At 36.8% G+C, this 21917-nt stretch overlaps 1 protein-coding gene across 3 annotated transcripts in view; it reads left to right on the top strand.

Annotated features, from left to right (window-relative positions):
• slc26a4l.L (pendrin-like anion exchanger) overlaps positions 1 to 21377 on the top strand; it is a 35737-nt gene extending 14360 nt beyond the window's left edge. For 2 of the 3 annotated variants that reach the window (XM_041565560.1, XM_018266661.2), the window contains exons 2-21: positions 85 to 230; positions 1417 to 1556; positions 3219 to 3329; positions 3777 to 3946; positions 4976 to 5140; positions 8483 to 8635; positions 9679 to 9761; positions 11349 to 11496; positions 12522 to 12635; positions 13826 to 13903; positions 14214 to 14309; positions 14881 to 14987; positions 16620 to 16689; positions 16793 to 16885; positions 16976 to 17071; positions 17675 to 17914; positions 18770 to 18824; positions 20120 to 20265; positions 20412 to 20501; positions 21072 to 21377. In XM_041565560.1, coding sequence (XP_041421494.1) covers positions 100 to 230; positions 1417 to 1556; positions 3219 to 3329; positions 3777 to 3946; positions 4976 to 5140; positions 8483 to 8635; positions 9679 to 9761; positions 11349 to 11496; positions 12522 to 12635; positions 13826 to 13903; positions 14214 to 14309; positions 14881 to 14987; positions 16620 to 16689; positions 16793 to 16885; positions 16976 to 17071; positions 17675 to 17914; positions 18770 to 18824; positions 20120 to 20265; positions 20412 to 20501; positions 21072 to 21095 — 2310 coding nt within the window. In that variant the 5' untranslated portion in view covers positions 85 to 99 and the 3' untranslated portion in view covers positions 21096 to 21377. 3 annotated transcript variants of the gene reach the window in all.
• Positions 21378 to 21917: the final 540 nt, after the last annotated feature.

The following is a 21917-nucleotide window of genomic DNA, read 5'->3' as shown; positions in this document are numbered from 1 at the left end:
TAAGGCTATAGGGGGATTCTCCCCCATGCAATGCTTGTATATTGTAACTCAAATGTTGGTTCTCAGCTCTTTTCTTTCCTTCAGATCTCTTTGGACATCATGGAATCCTCAACTGACAGCAAGTATTTTGTGGCAAGATCTGTTTATTCAGACCAGTCCTTCAAGGAAGAACATGAGAAGAGAGAAATTGTTCACAGACCACTTAAACAAAAGTTAAAAAAAACATTCAGGTAATTCTATGTTTTTCTGACAGTTGCCACTGAAATCTTTTTTTTTCCAAACCACTCCCCAATTTCATTTTCATGACTATGCTTTATCTTAGAATAAATATTAAATTTCTCAGCCTAGTTAAAGTCCACAACCTCTGCTGAGAATCTGTGGCACATGGAGGCAGTCAGATTGTTTATTGTGTCATGAACAGTCATGATCAGTTTTTAAGAGGATTATTTTAAAATTCCATAGAAAGGAGATCTAGCACAGCTGACAGTGCCTCAGGCTTATAAACGTGTACAGTAAATATGGAGTATATATGGTGGGAGTAGGAGAGCTATCAAGGGGTTGCTCAAGGTTGTAGTTTACCAGTGTTTAGCATTTTAGCAAGGTTGTAGTATAGTAACAGCTGGGGGCAATATGGACATCCTTTGTGTGAATAATAAAAATATATTTGCCTCCTATATATTATTAGCAAGGGGTACCCCAAGTAGATTTAAAAACTCTGGCATAGTATGAGGGGGGGGGGGGGAAGATTATTAAGAATTGCTAAACCTTGGAATAAATATGATTAGGCCTTGTCTATACACTACTTGTTCTGCAATTAGTGTACAATTTAATATCCCATTTATTCTTATGCTTTCACATAGTGGTTGTGGCCAAGCAAGGCGTTAACAGTGCCACAATACCCTTACATTTATCCTCAGAACTGTGCTTACTACAAGGCAATACCAGTGTTTACATAGAATCTAATAGTATGTGTACAGAGTTTTGAACTGTGCCAATTGTGAGCTAATATAACTGGCTATGCACCAACCAGAATCATACAGAGCCTCCAATAAGACTGCTAGACATTGCCCCTTCTGGTTTCTTCCTTTGGTGATCTTCAGCACCCAAAATATTTTACATACAGTAAGAGAACAGATGTTAAGAATAAATTGGACTTTATAGCCCAGTAGCCCTGTTCATTTTTTATACATAAAAATATTATATATTACACGGTTTAACATTTGTGTTAATGACAAACATACAAACAATTTGTTAGTAATTACCTGTAGTGCATAACATCAGATTTTATAATGAACAGAATGGTATTTCACTAATTTCCATCATATATATTATTTGTAAATATATATTTTTATCAGCAAAAAGCGTTAGGGCATCATATTGATGAACACCACATTTTCTTGTTTTTTTTCCTGACAGCTGTACCCCTAAAAAGGCATACAGGGTAGCCAAAACTTTTATACCTGTCTTGGACTGGCTTCCCAAATACAGATGGAAAGAATGGATTGTGTCAGATATTATAGCTGGAGTCAGTGTAGGTCTAATTTCAGCTTTACAAGGTAAGCGTGTGTTTATAAAGTGACTAACAACATTCTATTTAAGCAGCACACAGCTGCACAATATAAAGATGCAACAGCAAACATCCTGAATGTTGTGCTGTAAATTCCGCTATGTAACATAATTGTCTAGGGCCAGAGCTAGTTGTAGGCAAAAGAGGTACGTGCCTAGGATGCAAAGCTGAAGGGGGCTCCGGGCACGTACAGTTGCTCTTCCATCCACATACCCCTAATCTGGGCCCTCTTTCAGACACTAAAAATTGTGGGCTCTCTGGTGCCCCCTCATGACAAGGTGGCTGGCTAGGTTGCCTAGAGTGCTTGGCTGGCTTGGCCATTGTCGAAACTTTCCCAAAACAATAGTGCCATAATATATCCCTTGAAACAATTATTTATGCCCTTGTCCTTTTTCTGCTTCACTATTGAACTGGCTTCTAATGGATTTTCCTAACTCCCACTTTTCTCCACTTCAGTCTGGCTAAAGCTGTTCTGCTAGAACCCTTCACCTCTTTCCTTGAAGATAACAGGTGAAATCTTGCTCACGGCTATTGTTAAGCAAAGAATAACTTCTCATACTTTTAAAGCCCTTAATCAAACTGCTCCTCACTACACCTCTTCTCTAGTTTTTCGCAGTGACAAAAGAGTTGCCATAATAAAAAACACACATTTGGACAAAAAAGTCGAGGAGACAAAAAAAGTTGGCACAGGAAAAAACTCCCATTGAAAAATTTTTTTGCCGCCTATTAACTTCAATGCATTTTTGGCGATTTGCTCATCACTACTCTTCTCTTATGTCTCAATTTCTGGCCAACTCTTTTGTTCCTCTCAAAGCCACTTTATTTTTTTTTTCATCGAACAAAAAAATGCCTGGACCTGCAAGAACATAGAATTTTGGAAAAGCAATGAAGTATAAATAGATACATTCTCTCAAAAGAAAAACAACTGTATATATAAAGTCTCTTTATTGTTGACTTCCATCACTTTGGTATCAAAAGGTTTATTAAAATGTATACATATTGGCACAGTTTATTCACCTTAAATAAGGGACATGGGTGGGACAATGGCCTCCATTGTAAGAGCAAGTTTTGGAGAAGAATAGAACATTGTTCTTTGGAGCATGATCTGATTTTATGTGTATTTAAACTGTTAAATGTAGAATACAGAACATGGCTCCCATGTTCCTTTAAATGTTGCCTGTTTATCTAGCATGATACGGGTCAATTAACCAGTATTGAGTTAAGTTTTTTTTTACTTGTGGTATAGGAAGTAAAGGAGACATCCATTGCTTTGCTATGGTTATATTAGCTGCTGTGCATTTATGGCTAATGAGGACTCTAGTAAAGTGGTCAATATATTCATTATTCTCTTATGCAACAATGCTTCCTCAATGTCTCTCACTGCCTGAACCAGGGCATAGAACCCTTGATTAGAACCTAATTACTCAAGGGCAGTGTCACCATATATGTAACACTGTGCCCTCCTCTGGACAGACCCGAAAGTACACTGGATTTAATTTACTCTAAGTTTTATAAAGCTGGACAGGAACCATGTACCACCTAAGGAGTACCTTATATGATAATTCCAACAAAGAAGTATTTATCGATACATGTACCGCAGTGCCAATTTATTTTTAATAGAGAATTTGTAATTTTCTTCTGTATTTTATAGGTCTGGCTTTCGGATTGTTGGCTGGAGTTCCTATTCAGTTTGGGCTATATTCCTCTTTCTTTCCTGTTTTAACATACTGCTTCTTGGGGACCTCTAAGCACATTTCAGTTGGTAAGTTACCCATAGGGGCTGATGTAAAAACATAGGTGATAAATCGTACAAATGCAGTTGCCAGCGGCAAACAATGGAGTCTTTGCTTTCATTTCAACTTGCAGAAGACTGTTCGAAATTGTTTGCCAATTGGAGGCTGCTGGAATCCGTACTTGTTTAATTTAGCAGCTATGTTGTCAATCTGCCCCTTTGTCTCTAGTCTCATGCACAGAACCAAAAATTATTATGTCCATTGCCAAAGCTGCCATAAATTCTGATACAAGGCAAGAATCTCCATTTTTTAGGCTAGGCCTCTAGTTATGCAAACAAGTGGTTTTGAGAAAAGTAATTTTTTGGGAACTGTCTTGGATTGTATCCATCATGCTAATTATACATATACTCTTAAAATAACATTAGATCTTTGACATATTTAAATAAACCTAATAAAGAGATGCTTTTTTTCATCAGGGCCATTCCCAGTGGTATGTCTGATGGTTGGGATTGTTACTATATCTATGGCTCCAGATGATCAATTTTCCGTTATAACCAATGGCACTACAGTCATAAACACAACGGCCAGGGATGCAGCTAGAATTAACATCTGTGGGACACTCTCCTTCCTGATTGGAATCCTACAGGTGATGCATTCATTTCAGTATAGTTTCCTATTTTACAATGAAATTACTGTAAGTCGGCATCTGCAGTGGATCTTTACTTTCTCTGTTTCTATCTTCGCTTACTCTAAGTGGCACAATCGCGATGCTGGGATTTATATTTTACCATTAAACGTAAGATTCTCACTTGAATTTAACTGCATGGGGCAGATTCATTAAGGGTCGAATTTCGAAGTTAAAAATACTTCGAAATTCGACCCTCGAATTGAAATCCTTCGACTTCGAATATCGAAGTCGAAGGATTTAGCGCTAAACGTTCGTTCGATCGATCGAAGGATTTTTCGTTCGATCGAATGATTCGAAGGATTTTAATCCAACGATCGAAGGAAAATCCTTCGATCAAAAAAAGGTTAGCAAACCTATGGGGACCTTCCCCATAGGCTAACATTGACTTCGGTAGGTTTTATCTGCCGAAGTAGGGGGTCGAAGTTTTTTTTAAAGGGAAAGTACTTCGACGGTCGAATGGTCGAATGGTCGAATAGTCGAAGGTCGTAGTCGAAGGTCGAAGTAGCCCATTCGATGGTCGAAGTATCCAAAAAATACTTCGAAATTCGAAGTATTTTTCATTCGAATCCTTCACTCGAGCTTAGTGAATGGGCCCCCAAGTGTTCAAGAATATATATTTTACTTTCCTTGGCAACCAAAAACAGATTGACTGTCTGCATTGAATTTTATTGTTTTCTGGCACTTTGCTATTTATTTTTATTTGGATTTAAGAATTGATCCCTGGTTGCTAGGGTATTAATCTTTAGAGGTAATGCCTGTGCCATGTTTTGTTACAAGCAAAGGTAGTGGCATAAAGTATTATTGGCATCATTCATCAGTGTAATTCAGACTGGTGCAGTCTGGCTTTTGCAAGCATTTTTCAACAACCATAGACTGGAGAACTTTAAATTGGATAGCCCTGACCTTATTATTAATATACATTTTTTTCAATACAGTATTAGTTTTGCAATAAATTGTTGTTTGAGACATGTCCCTGTCTGTCTGCAGCTTTTTCTGGGAATATTTCGGATTGGATTCATTGTTAGGTACCTGGCAGATCCACTGATCGGAGGCTTCACCACAGCTGCCGCTTTCCAAGTGACTGTTTCACAAATAAAAACCATCCTCAATGTTCCTGCCAAAAACTACAATGGTGTGCTTTCCATAATATATGTAAGTATGTATGTGGTCCAGTGAGGGTTTTGTCAATTTATGGGTGGATATTACCAATGCACTGTCCATCTATTTGTTGGTAAAGTCTTGAGCTCACCACTGAATGTGAGTGTGTACACTTTGGTGGAAGCATCTATGATTTTCCCTTTTCTGGAATACCTGCATTCTGTGTCTGAAATACTGGGCCTTGCATAGGGAATTTCATATTCTAAATGTGGCACTGTTAATGCAAACCTAGGGGTAGCCACAAGAGGCACATGCCTAGGGCACAATGGTAGGGGGGCACTGGGCACATCCCTCTTCTGCTGGTCTACACCTCGTTCCAGCCCTTCATTGACTCCAGACTACACAAGCAGTGAGTATTTGTTGTGTATGTTGCTGAAGGTGGCAGGGAAGGAAGAGATAAAGAGTGGGGATGCAATGGTGTTGGATGACAGTTGGGGGACAATCGGAGGCAGATGACAGGATGCCAAATTACATAGTTACATAGTTACATAGTTAAATTGGGTTGAAAAAAGACAAAGTCCATCAAGTTCAACCCCTCCAAATGAAAACCCAGCATCCATACACACACCCCTCCCTACTTTTAATTAAAATTCTATATACCCATACCTATATTAACTATAGAGTTTAGTATCACAATAGCCTTTAATATTATGTCTGTCCAAAAAATCATCCAAGCCATTCTTAAAGGCATTAACTGAATCAGCCATCACAACATCACCCGGCAGTGCATTCCACAACCTCACTGTCCTGACTGTGAAGAACCCTCTACGTTGCTTCAAATGAAAGTTCTTTTCTTCTAGTCTAAAGGGGTGGCCTCTGGTACGGTGATCCACTTTATGGGTAAAAAGGTCCCCTGCCATTTGTCTATAATGTCCTCTAATGTACTTGTAAAGTGTAATCATGTCCCCTCGCAAGCGCCTTTTTTCCAGAGAAAACAACCCCAACCTTGACAGTCTACCCTCATAATTTAAGTCTTCCGTCCCTCTAACCAATTTAGTTGCACGTCTCTGCACTCTCTCCAGCTCATTTATATCCCTCTTAAGGACTGGAGTCCAAAACTGAACTGCATACTCCAGATGAGGCCTTACCAGGGACCTATAAAGAGGCATAATTATGTTTTCATCCCTTGAGTTAATGCCCTTTTTTATGCAAGACAGAACTTTATTTGCTTTAGTAGCCACAGAATGACACTGCCCAGAATTAGACAACGTGTTATCTACAAAGACCCCTAGATCCTTTTCATTTAAGGAAACTCCCAACACATTGCCATTTAGTGTATAACTTGCATTTATATTATTTTTGCCAAAGTGCATAACCTTGCATTTATCAACATTGAACCTCATTTTCCAGTTTGCTGCCCAGTTTTCCAGTTTAGACAGATCACTTTGCAAAGTGGCAGCATCCTGCATGGAACCTATAGTTCTGCACAATTTAGTATCATCTGCAAAAATAGAAACAGTACTTTCAATGCCCACCTCCAGGTCATTAATAAACAAGTTGAAAAGCAAGGGACCTAGTACAGAGCCCTGCGGTACTCCACTAACAACACTGGTCCAATTAGAAAATGTTCCATTTACCACCACTCTTTGTAGTCTATCTTTTAGCCAGTTCGCTATCCAGGTACAAATACTATGTTCCAGGCCAACATTCCTTAATTTAACCAGTAAACTTTTGTGTGGCACTGTATCAAATGCTTTAGCAAAGTCTAAGTAAATCACATCCACTGCCATCCCAGAATCGAGGTCTCTACTTACATTCTCGTAAAAAGAAATTAAGTTAGTCTGGCAAGATCTATTACGCATAAAACCATGCTGGCACAAACTCATAGTATTATGATTTGCTATGAAGTCCAGTATCTTATCCTTTATTAACCCTTCGAAAAGCTTTCCTAATACTGACGTCAGACTAACTGGCCTATAGTTTTGAGGCTGAGAACGGGATCCTTTTTTGAATAGAGGCACCACATTAGCAATTCGCCAGTCTCTTGGCACAATACCAGATCTCAATGAATCCTGAAAAATTAAGTAAAGAGGTTTGGCAATCACAGAGCTAAGCTCGCTAATTACCCTGGGATGAATACCATCTGGCCCTGGACCTTTGTTAATCTTAACCTGTTCAAGTCTCTTTTGAATTTCTTCTTGTGTGAACCATGCATCATTAGTTGTATTACTAGAATTGGGAGTGTTAAGAAGGAAACCTTCACTTACTGGTTCTTCATTTGTGTAAACAGATGAAAAATACGAGTTCAGAATCTGCGCTTTTATTTTGTTTTCATCAACCAGCTGATCCCCCTCTGATAGTAAGGGTCCCACCCCTTCCTGCTTCATTTTTTTACTATTGACATATTTAAAAAATAATTTGGGATTTTTTTGACTGCTTGCTGCAATATCCTTTTCTATAGCAATTTTAGCTTGCCTTATAGCTTCTTTGCATGATTTATTGGCCTCCTTGTACCTTATAAATGTTTCGGCTGTACCAGCTAACTTGAAAGCCTTAAAAGCACGTCTTTTCTTACCCACCTCAACACCAACGCTTCTATTGAACCAAAAAGGTTTTGCTTTGCAACGACGTTCCTCGCATACAAGTGGAATATACTGATGAGTATATTTATTAAGCAGCATTTTAAAGACTTCCCATTTTTGTTCTGTGTTTAACCCTGTGAAAAGCATTTCCCACTTAATATGTTGCAGAGATGCCCTTATACTGTCAAAGTTTGCACGTCTGAAATTTAGTGTTTTAGTTACTCCCTTATAGAATTGCTTCTGCAACAGAATCTCAAAGGAGACCATGTTATGATCACTATTCCCTAAATGCTCACCCACACAAATGTTAGAGATGAGTTCAGTATTGTTAGTTATTACAAGGTCCAAAAGAGAGTTATTCCTAGTAGGTTCTTGAACGAGCTGGAATAAAAAGTTGTCATTCAGCATATTTACAAACCTACTAGCTTTTTCTGTCTTAGCAACCCCATTACCCCAGTCAATGTCTGGATAATTGAAGTCACCCATAGCAACAACTTGACCCAGCTGTGAAGCCACTTGTATCTGCAAGAGTAGCTGGGCTTCATACTCGACACTTATACGAGGTGGTTTATAGCATACACCAATGATAATTCTTTTTGATACCTTTTGCCCAGTCGAAATCTCTACCCAGAGTGATTCTACACCCTCACCAGTGCCAGCTATTTTTATTTCTTTAGCGCATGGCTTTAATTCAGGCTTTACATACAAACCCACTCCTCCACCCTTTTTAATCCCTCTGTCCCTCCTAAAAAGGGTTACGTTTCTTTAATCAGACTAACCTAATTTTTCATTTTTCTTCACTTTTCCCATTCAGACAATTATAGATATATTTTCCAACATTGCTCAAACTAATTTTGCCGACCTCATTGCTGGGCTGCTGACTTTAGTAATTGTTCTAGCGGTAAAGGAGGTAAATGATCGCTTTAAAGAGAAGATTCGTGTGCCTATTCCTATAGAGATTATTGTGGTAAGTGCCACGATTTTACTTGAATTTGACACTTTTGGGTTGTATTCCTCTCTCCAGTTTTTCACTTTCATGGTAATTGCTTGTCTTCAAGCAAATGCAGTGTAATTAATGTTAGAAATTTCATTAATTAGAAATTTCATCAAATGCCACCAAGTGGTTTCTGACCCTATTCTTACTTTTTTTTCATCTTTCTGCACAGGGCACGAGGCAAGGCTGTTAGGGCAGAGACACACGGTCAGATTCGGGGAGATTAGTCACCCGGTGACAAATCTCCTCTTCCTCACGACTAAACTTTGGGGGAACTTCGGAAAACGAAGTGCTCGTAGTGCCATCTCGCCGGCGGGAAGGCAGGGGAAGGCAGTTCGGGGAGATTAGTTGCCCTGAAGAAGAGGAGATTTGTCACCAGGCGACTAATCTCCCCGAACCTGACAATGTGTCTCTGCCCTTAACGAATGTGTGAAGATTAGATAATTAGATTATGGTTGATTGTTATTTTCTGTATAGCAGAGCTTTAGGCACAATTAATTAGTCAGGTAGCTAAGATTAGAAAGATTACAAAAAAAAGATTACTACAGGTAAAGGCATCTGACTTTCCTACCTCCTACTTTTTTTTTTTGCAAATGGTATGTAACAGTAACAGATTTAACAGGAACAGTAACACCAAAAAATGAAAGTGTTTAAAATGAATGACAATATAATGTACTGTTGCTCTGCACTGGTAAATCTGGAGTGTTTCCTTCAGAAAGATTACTATAGTTGATATAAACAAGTTGCTGTGAAGCCATGGGGGCAGCCATTCAAGCACAGGAGACAGTAGATAACAGATAAGTTCTGAAGAATCCCATTGTATACTAAAGAGCTTATCTGCTATCTGCTGTTTATCCTGTGCATTTTCTCCTTTTTCAGCTTTGAATGGCTGCCCCCCCCCCCATGGCTACACAGCAGCTTATATAAATGTCAACCTCACTCTGGATCTGAATTTTGTATAAAAACCATTCATTTAATCAATGTCTTATAAAACACTGTTTTTCTTTAAACACAAGACAATTGTAGCTACAGGAATTTCCTATGGAGCGAACCTAGCAGGGAAATACAATGCAGGAATAATAAAGACCATTCCGAGCGGGTGAGAATATTTTCATAAACTTACATTTTCTGCATTTTTTTCTGTAACAGGACCATTCACTGATCTGTTTGCCAAGTGAACTTTTCCATATTTTACTATAAGAAATCTTTTATCACCCTACTTGTTACTGTGTATCAGATGTAATTAAGTTAAGTTGATAAAATATTAGGTATTTAGATAAATTGACTTGACTTGTAAGAGTTTGCAATTTCTCTTACTTTTTGAATTTTGTTTTTAGTTATTTGCTTTTCACCTCTTGTTTCATAAAAACATTATACATGTGGATGCTGCTCTTATTATGTTCCAAATAAACTGTCATTTTGATACGGTTACTTAAATCCTAAAGCTTATTCCCATTTTTCATGTAATGTTGTTCATTTAAGCGTAAGGTGCCTTCCAATTTCCTGTTGTTTCAATTACAAAAATCTATGGTTTTTGTTATTTCCCTTTGCCTGTTTGAGCTAAACAGGCAAACTGGGAAACTTAAGATACTCCATGTTTGGTCCTTGCAAGTTAAATAAATAGGTAAGCAGTGCACAGATATAAGGAGTCCATTATGCACGGGGGTTTCTGTGCACTGGTAATCTAATATATTTGCTTCTTGAAGAAAATTGTACACTTGTAAGAGCTGGACTACATCAGTTAAAGAGCAGTAAAAAATTAAATTTTCCCTCGCAAGGACCAAAAATTGAGTAGCTTCAATTTCCCTGTTTAGCTCAAAATATTAACAAAAGCATAGATTTTTGTAATTGAAACAATAGGAAATGGGAAGGCGCCTTATACCTGCTATTTACAAACTAATGAATACTCACCAAGATGAACCCTTTGCTAAACATTATATGACAAAATGAGAATAAGCTTTAGGATATAAAGTAACCATACAAAAATGGCAGTTTATTTGGAACAATATAAAAGCAGCATACTAGGGATGCACCGAATCCAGGATTCAGTTGGGGATTCGGCCAGGATTCGGTCCTTTTCAGCAGGATTCGGATTTGGCCGAATCCTTCTGCCAGGCCGAACCGAATCCGAGGGCAGGGAGGGAAATTGTGTGAGTTTTTGTAAATAAACAAGGAAGTAAAATATTTTTCCCATTCACGTCCCTAATTTGCATATGCAAATTAGGATTCGGTTCGGTATTCGGCCGAATCTTTCGTGAAGGATTCGGGGGTTCGGTCAAATCCAAAATAGTGGATTCGATGCATCCCTACAGCATACACATGTATAACCCATTCAGAGGCCAACTGTAAAGTACTTACCTATTGACACCAGGACATGCAATGTAATTAAATTACATGTAAACTATGTATGAATCAGTACTTATTGTTTTTGATGCTTTCTTTTTTTTTTCTTGATGCATTGTTATCTTTGATCTTTTTTAAACTGTATGAAACACTAAAACAAAGAATAAAGTTAAAGACTGTCAAGCCCCATTCATTGAACTCAGGGTGAGCAAGGGGACATGCTGCACCTTTAAAGTACGGGTTTATGGGTTCAGTATGGGTTAACATTAGTTTTGTTCTCCTTTAAAGTACTTTTTAAGGTGAAATTTTCTATTTTCAAGGATGTATGTCTTTAATTCTACAGATTCATTCCACCTATGTCACCAGATGTCAGCTTGTTTTCCTCGCTCATTAGTTCTGCGTTTTCCACTGGAATAGTTGCATATGCTATTGTAATATCAGTTGGAAAGGTCTATGGGACAAAGAATAACTACAGGGTTGATGGAAATCAGGTAAATTGACCTAAAGTAATTTTAAGCAGTACTGGGATCAAGATGTTGTTTGGGATTGTTGTAACTGGCGGTAACAGAGATGTCATGGGAATCAGTAATAAGTTTGTGTAATGCAGAAGTAAAGTTGTGCATGGATATCAGTGAAAATATCAGAACCATTGAGGAGAAGCAGGGCATAGGGCCCAGACCTCCAATGCAATATGCAGCCAGTGATAACTGCATCCAAAACAATACACCTTCTTTAGCTTAAAGGGTCTTATAGACTCACTTGGCATCATAAATGCAGAAGTTATATACAGGTATTAGATACAATATCCAGAAACCTTTATCCAAAAAGCTCTGAATTTACGGAAAGGCTGTCTCCCATAGACTCCATTTTATCCAAATAATCCTCGTTTTTTAAAATTATTTCCTTTTTTTCTCGGTAATAATAAAACTGTACCTTGTACTTGATTTAAACTAAGATATAATTAGTCCTTATTGGAAGCAAAACCAGCCTATTGGGTTCATGTAATGTTTATAGTAGACATAAGTATGAAGATCCAAATTAAGGAAAGATCCGTTATCAGGGAAAACCTTTGGTCCCAACCATTCTGGATAACAGGTCCCATACCTGTTATAAAAATAGCCTGCAAGCAAGAGAAAGCAATATTCTGAAAATGAATTTACAAATATGAGAGACATTAATTCATGTATTAGCTCAAGATAAGCCCTATAGTAAACCAGGATACTCACTGTGCATTGACATTTTCCATAAACAAATTACAATACACTAATAATTAAATTGACTGGGGGAAGAAGTGCAATGGAGGCAGCGCTATATTAATCAGGGCGGCTGCAGGTCTCTGCACTCTAAAATGGACCTGCGGCAACTCAGTACGATCTGCAAGGCAGTGAAGTGTTTTGCACATTGTACATAAATAAACAATCCATTAAATGTACATCTAAAGCCACATACCATGACTGTAGGAAGTAAATTACATGAAAATTGCAATGTTCATTAAGATTTTTTTTTTTTTTTTAAGGAATTCATTGCCTATGGGATCAGCAATATGTTTGGAGGCATTTTCTCTTGTTTTTGTGCTAGCACTGCTCTGTCTCGTACTGCAATTCAAGAAGGAACTGGAGGAAAAAGCCAGGTATGTGTCAGGATGATCGTTCTCAATTAACCAACAGGACAATAGAAAGATTTACACATGGTACATGCAAGAGCAATGACATCTCAGAATATAGAGGCTTCATGTGTAATTACCTGCAGCTTGAAAGTTCTATTTGACTTCTGAAACATGACATTGATGTGTATTAGCTAATGTACCTACAGTTCATGTTCATCTATCAATGCACCTGTTTGAGAGTTACTGTGATTGCAGATAAAGTGGCTTTTGAGCATTATTTGTAATTTATCACCTTTAAGAACACAATATGTATTTGAGCATTGATATTATATTAATAATATAACTTATGAGATGGTTTTGGACATGATGTAATAAAGTTGCAAAGTTTTCACCTGGTCCAGGGACCCACAGCAGCCAATTAAATGCTTGTTTTCAGGAGATCGGTAAATGCTATTGGGTGTTTGGTTGATAAGAGTCCTAGAACCACATTTTTATTATATTAACCTATGTATCGATTTCCTCCAGCGTACAGAAAAACTGAATGTGCTGATCATTATGTCTGCACTGTGCCATCTTATAGTAAAGGAGCTGGCCCTGAAATCAACATGAACAGGCATACATACACAATCAAACCTTTTATTTCCAGTTTAATTCTTAAGTAATATACAGCAACTGCTACGCTACTAGATTCAACTGCTATGCCCAATAATTGCTGCGATATACATTCTATCAATCTAAAGAAAGGTGCAATCATTCATTTTATTATAAATTACCTGTATTAAGTTACAGCAAAGTGATACAAAAGAGTCCCACGGGATTTGGGAGCAGGGCCCAAGACACTCTAAATGGTGCTATTTGCATATGGAAGCATTCCCCCAGTATGCTGATATGGAACAAATACAGAAGACATAATATAGGGCCAAAGGACTGTGAAATGAGCTTGCTTTATATTGTTGCTGTATATTCACAGAAACAATACACCATACTCATTGTGACATACTTGTTTACACTCACAAAATGTAAATGAATGATTAAAACCAATATTCTATAGAAAGAACAGCCACTACAGTGACGTGGCTTGACTATTCCCCCCTTTCCAGCAACTGCCCTCCCCTTTCATCATGCTAATTATTTCAAAATCAGTTATTTTCTTATTTGAGAATATTGCTAGTGTTTGTTACTGCATTCTTACGGTGTATTTGCCTTGCTTTTAGATTGCAAGCATGATTTCAGCACTCATGGTTCTCATTGCTATTGTGGCCATTGGCAGGCTACTTGAACCTCTGCAAAAGGTACTGCATCCTCTATTGTACATACATGTGTATTAATGTCTGAAAAGTAATATAACTGTACAGAGATAATGTTTATGAGTGCCAGGGAATATTTAGTATGCATCGCCATCTTACTAAAAGGAGAGAAAGACACGTTTTGGAGAATTAACTTTGCATTGTTGATAATTCTTCAGGGCACTTAAAAAGTATATGCTGTACACAAACTGTATTTGCTTTAAATTGTATATGGTACACACAGTGACCAGCAATATAGATGCATATTTTGTACTGCAACACTTATTTAACCATAAAACGATTCTTCTTTTCCCAGTCGGTGTTGGCAGCTATTGTTGTAGCCAATTTAAAGGGAATGTTCATGCAGGTCCGTGATATTCCTGTTCTTTGGAGACAGAATAGATGGGATGCAGTAAGTGTTACATTTTGTATCTTTCTCTTGCATGAACCATCACAGTGTTCTCTGCATGTGGCTAAAGACTGAAATGTATAACTATAAGTGACTTTGGGTAATATGGGTAAATGCTCTGTGGGCAGTGATTGGTGGGCAACACTCAGAGACGCTTGCTTCTATTTCTGGGTCAGATTTGCCTGTGTCTGCCATAGACAAAGCATTCGGATTCTACACATCGTTTTCAAAGGGTCTAAGAAATTTGCTTACATTTTGCCAAGCACAAGTTTTTCGAGTATTTGGTGCTTAATATATATCTACAATACAAGTTTTTGAAAGTCTAATTTGAACCATGAATCGTGGTAAAAATGAAAACATTGATAAATCAGCCCTTATATAGTTCTTCCGAAAAATATCATGTATAAAGGCATTTTAGTTTGAATCACAAATAATGACTTAAAATATATAAGGACTTATTAAACATGACCCCTGTTTTGTAAGTTTGGAGTTACACTGTCATTTTTACCAGTATTTACGCAGGTATTCACAGTTTTCTTTCCTTGTGGAATAAAATTCATGATTATTTTTGCAGGTTATATGGGTTTTCACATGCGTCTCAGCAATCATCCTTGGTTTAGATTTGGGATTGTTGGCTGGTTTAGTGTTTGGACTATTGACTGTTGTTCTGCGTGTCCAGTTGTAAGTATGATCATTAAAGCACCAAACTGAAATGTTAAGGCACACTTGGGGTTAGTATCCAAGGACTGGATGGCAGCCTTTTTATACGCATTCTAAGGCATTGGATGAACAATCTTAAGGCTAGTTAGTGTGAGATTTGGAAGGAAGACTTGATTTCTTGGATAGTCTTTGACCTAATGCAGAATGACACAACATTGCATTATTATATCTATAATCTTAAAGGGGAACTCCGGGTTCCAAACCAAAATTTGATAGAGGCCCACATAACACAGAAACCCCTAATATACCCATCACAGTTACCTGTTTCTTCAAAAAGTATGAATAAATGCATAAATAATAAAATTGAATAAATTTTCTATGCTGAAATCCAGCTGTTTAACAATTCTTCTCTTTCTGCATCATTTGAAATCCTGGCAAGGAAAGAGGGACTAAACACTGATGTTACACATTGTAACAACTTCTCCAGACAGCATGCAGGAACTACATAACCGCCAATGCATTGCACTGTGATGTTGCATTACTTATTGAAATCACATGTGTAGGGACATCTGGCTGTTGATACAAAGTATCAGTAGTCAGCCAGCTCAGAAAAGTAGTCAGAGAGACCAGCAGGAGAGCAGGGGGCTAGACTTAGGGAATTGTTCCAAACCATTAAAAATCATGAAAAGTCTGCATATTTTTTAATTGATGTATATTGCAAAGTTGCTTGAAATTATGTTTACTTTTCAAAAAGCTAAAGTTATTTTTTTGTGGAGTTCCCCTTTAATGTGATGTGACACGAAATTGGGGTAACAACAAACATATTTTAAACTAGTGATTAACAAAGATAATTGTAAAAGTAGAGAAAATGAATGCATATAATTATTAATTAAAATTATATTTGATGAAAAAACGTATATCCTAATTCAATTTCACATTTTCCTATAAACTTCAGTCACGTTTTTACATTCAATCTGGCCCATTATCTCTCCAGCTTGTATAGAAATAACCAATGATTTAGATAAATACCAATCATCAAACTTTTTTTCTGTTAAAAAAGGATTAGAGTCCTGGAAAGGAATATACAAAAGTGTATTAAACAATACTAAGGGGCAGATTTACTAAGCGAATAGTTCGAATGCAAAAATATTCGAATTTCAAAGTATTTTTTTGGGTACTTCCACCATCGAATTGGTCAAATTCGATTGAATTTGATCGAATCGAATGATTCAAACGATTCGAAGTAAAAATCGTTTGACTATTCGACCATTCGATAATCGAAGTACTGTCTCTTTAAAAAAAACTTGGACTTCATACTTCGCCACATTAAAGCTACCGATAGCCTATGGGGACCTTCCAGAGCACTTTTCTAAGTTTTTTTTTGATCGAATAAAAATCATTCGCCCGATCGCTTAAAATCGCTTGAATCGTTCGATTGAACGTTTTGCACTAAAATCCTTCGAATTCGATATTCGAATTCAAAGGATTTTACTTCGAGGGTCGAATTCGAGGGTTTTTTAACCCTCGAAATTCGACGCTCGATAAATCTGCCCCTAACTTGTTTTAAGTGTATTTATTGGATGACCGTAGCCCTTAAAACTGTTAATAGCTATTCTATTTCTAATTCTATTTCTATTTTGTTTTTTACTCCAGCCCATCATGCAGTTCTCTTGCAAATATCCATAACACAGATCTTTATAAAGATGTAAAGATGTACAAAGATGTGAGTATTTTTGTGAAGATACGATTGGTTTAGTCAATCGACACACAGATGATGTGTAATTCATTCCAGCACAGTACAAAGAACAAGTGTATTTCTTTTTCAGCTTATTGAGCCAGGAGGTGTAAGAATTATTCGATTTTCTGGAGGAATTTTCTATGGCAATATTGAAGGTTTGAAGAATGGCATTAAAAAAATAGTGAGTGAAGTTTTATTTTTTGTGAACTGCTAAAAAAATAATTCTCGAACTATAAAAATTCTGATTTGTTTTCATATAAACTCAATTAAGGTTGGATTTGATGCTACCAGAGTTTTTGACAAGAGGACAAAGGCTCTTCGTATGATTCAAAACCTTATCAAGAAAGGTCAACTGGGAGCAACTTGGGTGAGTGCATTATATGTGTATGGATTCGTTTTATAGTAATGTCGGTTAAGTATTTTGAGCATATGTCACCCATGACACTCTATAGAGAATCTAAGTAGTTTGAGTTTCTTAGCAACAATTGGCAGTTACAGGTAGCATAGGGGCTCTAAATCTACTTAAAATATTGTCACATTTAGAGATCAGTCACTAGTGATCACCTTGCTAGTACAAATACAATGGGTTTACAGACTGATGGGATACTGGCAATTCCACCAACCTTTCTGTATCTGCCAGCAAGTGAATGGCTAGTATCTCCTTGCCCATCTATCAGTTTGAAAGCTTGGACACTTGTCTCCACACCCCAGTCTATCCTGGCCGTCCATTGGACCATGACACTTTGTTGCATTCAGATTCCTCGCTGTCTTGTTAAATTGGGGTGTTTACATCATGACAAATATATGTGTCTAACACACAAAAAGGAGGTACAAGGAGAAGTCATCAAGTTTTGCGAAGAAGTATTTGTTGCAACTTTTTTTAATAAAAATAAATTTATAATATAGAAATGCTTACAACCAGCTTCAATCTGTTAAAAACAATGACTGTCATGTATTGTGTCTCTTGCAGAATGGTATTGTCAGTGGTACAGGGATCGATAATGAGGGTTTCGAACTAGATGATGAACAAGATGACCCAGAATTAGAACAAAACCACGACATTCACACAAATGAAGTGGAGATCCAAGTGGATTGGAATTCAGAGCTCCCCTTAACAGTGTCTGTCCCTAAAGTTACTGTTCACACTATTGTTTTTGATTTTGCACCAGTCACCTTTCTCGATGTGATGGCAGTGAAAAACTTAAAACTGGTAGGTTTATAATTGCATGCATCTTTGAACAGTAGATAACTTCAGTATATAACTTCAAATGAATCATGAATGAAAGTATAAGACATTTGTTGCCAGGAAATGTATTAGTAAGTGTTGGATCAACAGGTGCAAACTTTATAAAGTTACTGGTCCTCTAATTCATATGCCTTCCTTTACTGAACCCATCCTATCCAATCTCATATATGCCCATCTCTTTCAGATCTAATTTCTTAATCTATATAAGCCACTAGTGTAATTACTTGTAAGCTTTCATTGGTATATGTTGGGCACTTAATATAGTGCTTTGCATGCACTCTTCCTCAGACTCAAATATGTTGCACTTTCAAATATAGTGGTAGTGTTCCTTCATCTCATGTAAACTGTAGGCTTTATTTTCATATCCTCCCTAACTATATAGTACAGTGTAAATTATTAATAAGATATTACGTTTGGTACAGGTTATTTGGAAACTTGTTATCCAGAAAGCTCTGATTTATGGAAAGGCCATCTCCCATAGACTACATTTTATCTAAAAAATTCACATTTTTAAAAATGATAACCTTTTTCCCTGTAATAATAAAACAGTACATTGATCTTAAACCAAACCAAGATATAATTAATCCTTATTGGAAGCAAAACCAGCTTATTGGGTTTATTTAATGTTTACATAAATTTATAGTTAATTTAAGGGATGTAGATACAAATTATGGAAAGATCCATTATCTGGAAAACCCCAGGTCCTGAGCATGCTTGATAACAGGTCCCATACCTGTACTTTACTCCTTATGTTCGTTCATCAATGCTCAAAATGTCCATTCCTGTAATATGAATTAATTTGTTCTTTTTTTTTTTTAGATAATTAAAGAATTCAAGAGGATTGATGTAGATATTTACATTGCAGCCTGTGATGGTATGTGTGAATAAATACAATTTGCAGTTACTTCTGCTTGTTTCATTTACCACTAAGATGTGATGGTAATGCACGTTGAAAAATATAACTGTGCTAAATTTACAGAACACTGTTTATACTAAAAGAGAATTATATAAGTCAAGTATTTCTGCTATATAAATGTATACAGTATATATATATGAATTGATTGTATGTCAGGCTTAAAAGGGGCGAAACTTCTTATTTATTATGACCTTAATGTATTCAGTGTAGTTTGAATAGTGAATAAAGTACCCCCTCTTGTAAAATATAAGGATATTATAAGTCACTGAAGAGGTACTTTATTTATTATAATACACAAGTTTTAGTGAGTCATGTGACAGAAATGACATCAGAACTCAGTTTATAACTGATGACATCAGAACTTACCATTTAAGGATATAATTTACAGGATATTCGTGGCTTTTGTGTATTATATATTTATAATCTACAGTTTGGTCATTTCCCTGTGGGACCAAACTGTAAATTCTATCCTTATAAACGGTTTAAGGCCAGAGACAGCACTTGCCGCTGGTGCTCTCTGCCTGCAGCTTACCCTCTGCTCTTCACCCAGAACACAAATACAGACTACAAACTATATACTGTACATGCAAATCAGCAGGGAAAACAAAAGCAAAACAGGTTGAAGGGTAGCATTTTATTGAACACAGAGCAAAGCTAGAGATCTTCACAAGGTAGTCCATTGCACACAGAAACTGTAGATTCCTCTGAATTATGTGACCTGTATAAAAGTACTCGGCCTATGCCTTGTGCTTGTATATGGTCACATAACTCCTCGGTGTCAAATAATATCTTTATAAATTACAGTAGGGGCTACAGTATCCACTATACAATACACAAAAGCCCTGAATATCCTGTAAATTATATTCTTATAAACGGCTCTTAGTGAAGTCTTTACTGGACAAAAATACCGGCCTTCCAATTTATCTTTTTTCCCTATTAATAACACTGGGATCAACCATAATTTTTACTGTCCTGGCCGGTAAAATAGCGGCCGGGACAGTAAAAATAGCCACCCTACCTACCCTGTCCCTATGACTATGGCATTGGATTTTCAAATTACTTTTCAAAAACCCCACCTCAACACACATCTTTATTTCCTTTCAGCTTGTACAATTTCATGTAAAATGTTGGCTGCTAGCTTTTGTCAAGTTTAATTTCCATTAGCATAACTCTTGTTTGTGACTGCTTAGTAAAGGGAACAGGAGATTAATTCAGAAGTTCCAAAACTCACACCATGTGATCTTATTCTACAGATAATGTCTACAACAAAATGGAAGTCTGCGGATTTTTTGATGATGCTATCAAGCCTGACATCTTTTTCCTCACTGTCCATGATGCTATGCTCTACATAGAAAAGGAGAGAAACTTTGAAAGTGCAAGTGATCCCATACTTGAAAAGGTATATATTGTTATCATCCAAATGGAGAGTCTTCTCAATCCTTGGCATTCCATGTTCATACAGAATATACTATTTGTATACAGCTGCAAAATGAAATAATTGTCAGATATGATGTACAGTAACATAACATGCTCTTTCCATTTCAGATTTCACTAATGCAGGAGAATAAAGGACAGCTGGACTTCTTGATAGAGCCAGTAGATCCAGTACACCAGGAGTTAGCGGCACATGAAGAGGTAGGATATGACATGTTCAGTGCTGTATTCCATGATTTATTTGTAGTATTTCATGTCATTCTTCTGCCTGAGATATAATTGTCAACCTTCCCTTCCAAGGGATTCATCATCAGAATTTGTTGTGCTATTGTGCTACCTGGCAAAATATAAAGATGTCCTGTGCCTGCCCTATACATCCCATTTATGAAGAATGGTTTCAGTTATAGGGATAAGGCGTCCAAGTTGTGTATTTAATATGCATCACACTGAACTGACAGAATCAATTTAACACCTAATAAAATCTAGAATATTCTTTATAATATTTATATCTTTAGAAAAAACATATAGCCAGCACACCCATACCATTAATTCATCTGATTTATTATAGTATGATCTTTGTGATAATAATCTCCGTTAATCAATTGATTGCAACAATTATTTTATAATGATGAACGGTAAATACACCCCACTGTGTTTTTCAAAAGTGACAACAGGGTTAGGATTAAATAATATTCCTGCCAGGCAGATAAATACAACACAGACTTAGCAAATTCTACTCAATAATGTGTTTCCCTTTGTCTCATTTCATAGGCTATTAAACGATACGCATCATAAGGCACCCTCGAGCTGCCAAACTGGATTCAAACACCATCTTCTTATCTCTAACCATACCAGAGTCTACAAACTTCTTTTCAAGTACAGAGATATATGTCATGTAATTAAATTATATAAATATTTGTACAACAAAAGAAAGAAATGCTGCAACTGTTTTACTGTATGTTATTGAAAGTTAGTCCTTTTATTGTGTGTTCTTTTTTTGATCTTTAGTAAATGCTATGTACAATGTATACTGTATCCCATTACATAAAAATAAACGTATTCTTTTTAACATTCAAAGAGTCTCCAAACCAAATTGGCTATTATTTATTATTTAGCTTTATGGATTTGGCTGGGCGCTCAGAGAAAGGAAAAAGAAGTGATCTATGAGAGGGGTTCTGTAGCTTATAGGCATTCTGGCCTGGGGAATAAGAGTAGGGGGTAAAAGAGAAAGGGAGTTGTATCTCTGAAACACTCTGATGAATTGAAAGGTAAAAAGAGATGTAGATGAGAGAGGGCACAGTATATGAAGACATATTATAAGCAACTTTCCAATATACATTTCCACCTGCCAATATTACACTTCATGAAACTGCAGAAGGTGTTGTTTAATTCTTATGAACTGGAAAAACATTGTTTTGGGTGACAGTAACAACATAAACCCAAGAGCACTGAGTCTGAGTAAAGGAAACACGTGCAGAAATCTCCAACAATAGGGCCACTGGCCCTGTAGAACTTGAATATCCTTTTTTTTTGTGTGTGTTGTTTTAAGTGTTCATCTTTATGGTGTCTAGACTACAACTCGCATTATGCTTTGACCCTTGTTATATACTGCAAAAA

The sequence above is a fragment of the Xenopus laevis genome, chromosome 6L (assembly GCF_017654675.1).
Source record: "Xenopus laevis strain J_2021 chromosome 6L, Xenopus_laevis_v10.1, whole genome shotgun sequence".
Taxonomy (NCBI): Eukaryota; Metazoa; Chordata; class Amphibia; order Anura; family Pipidae; genus Xenopus; species Xenopus laevis.
This window is presented reverse-complemented; position numbering and strand designations above follow the sequence as displayed.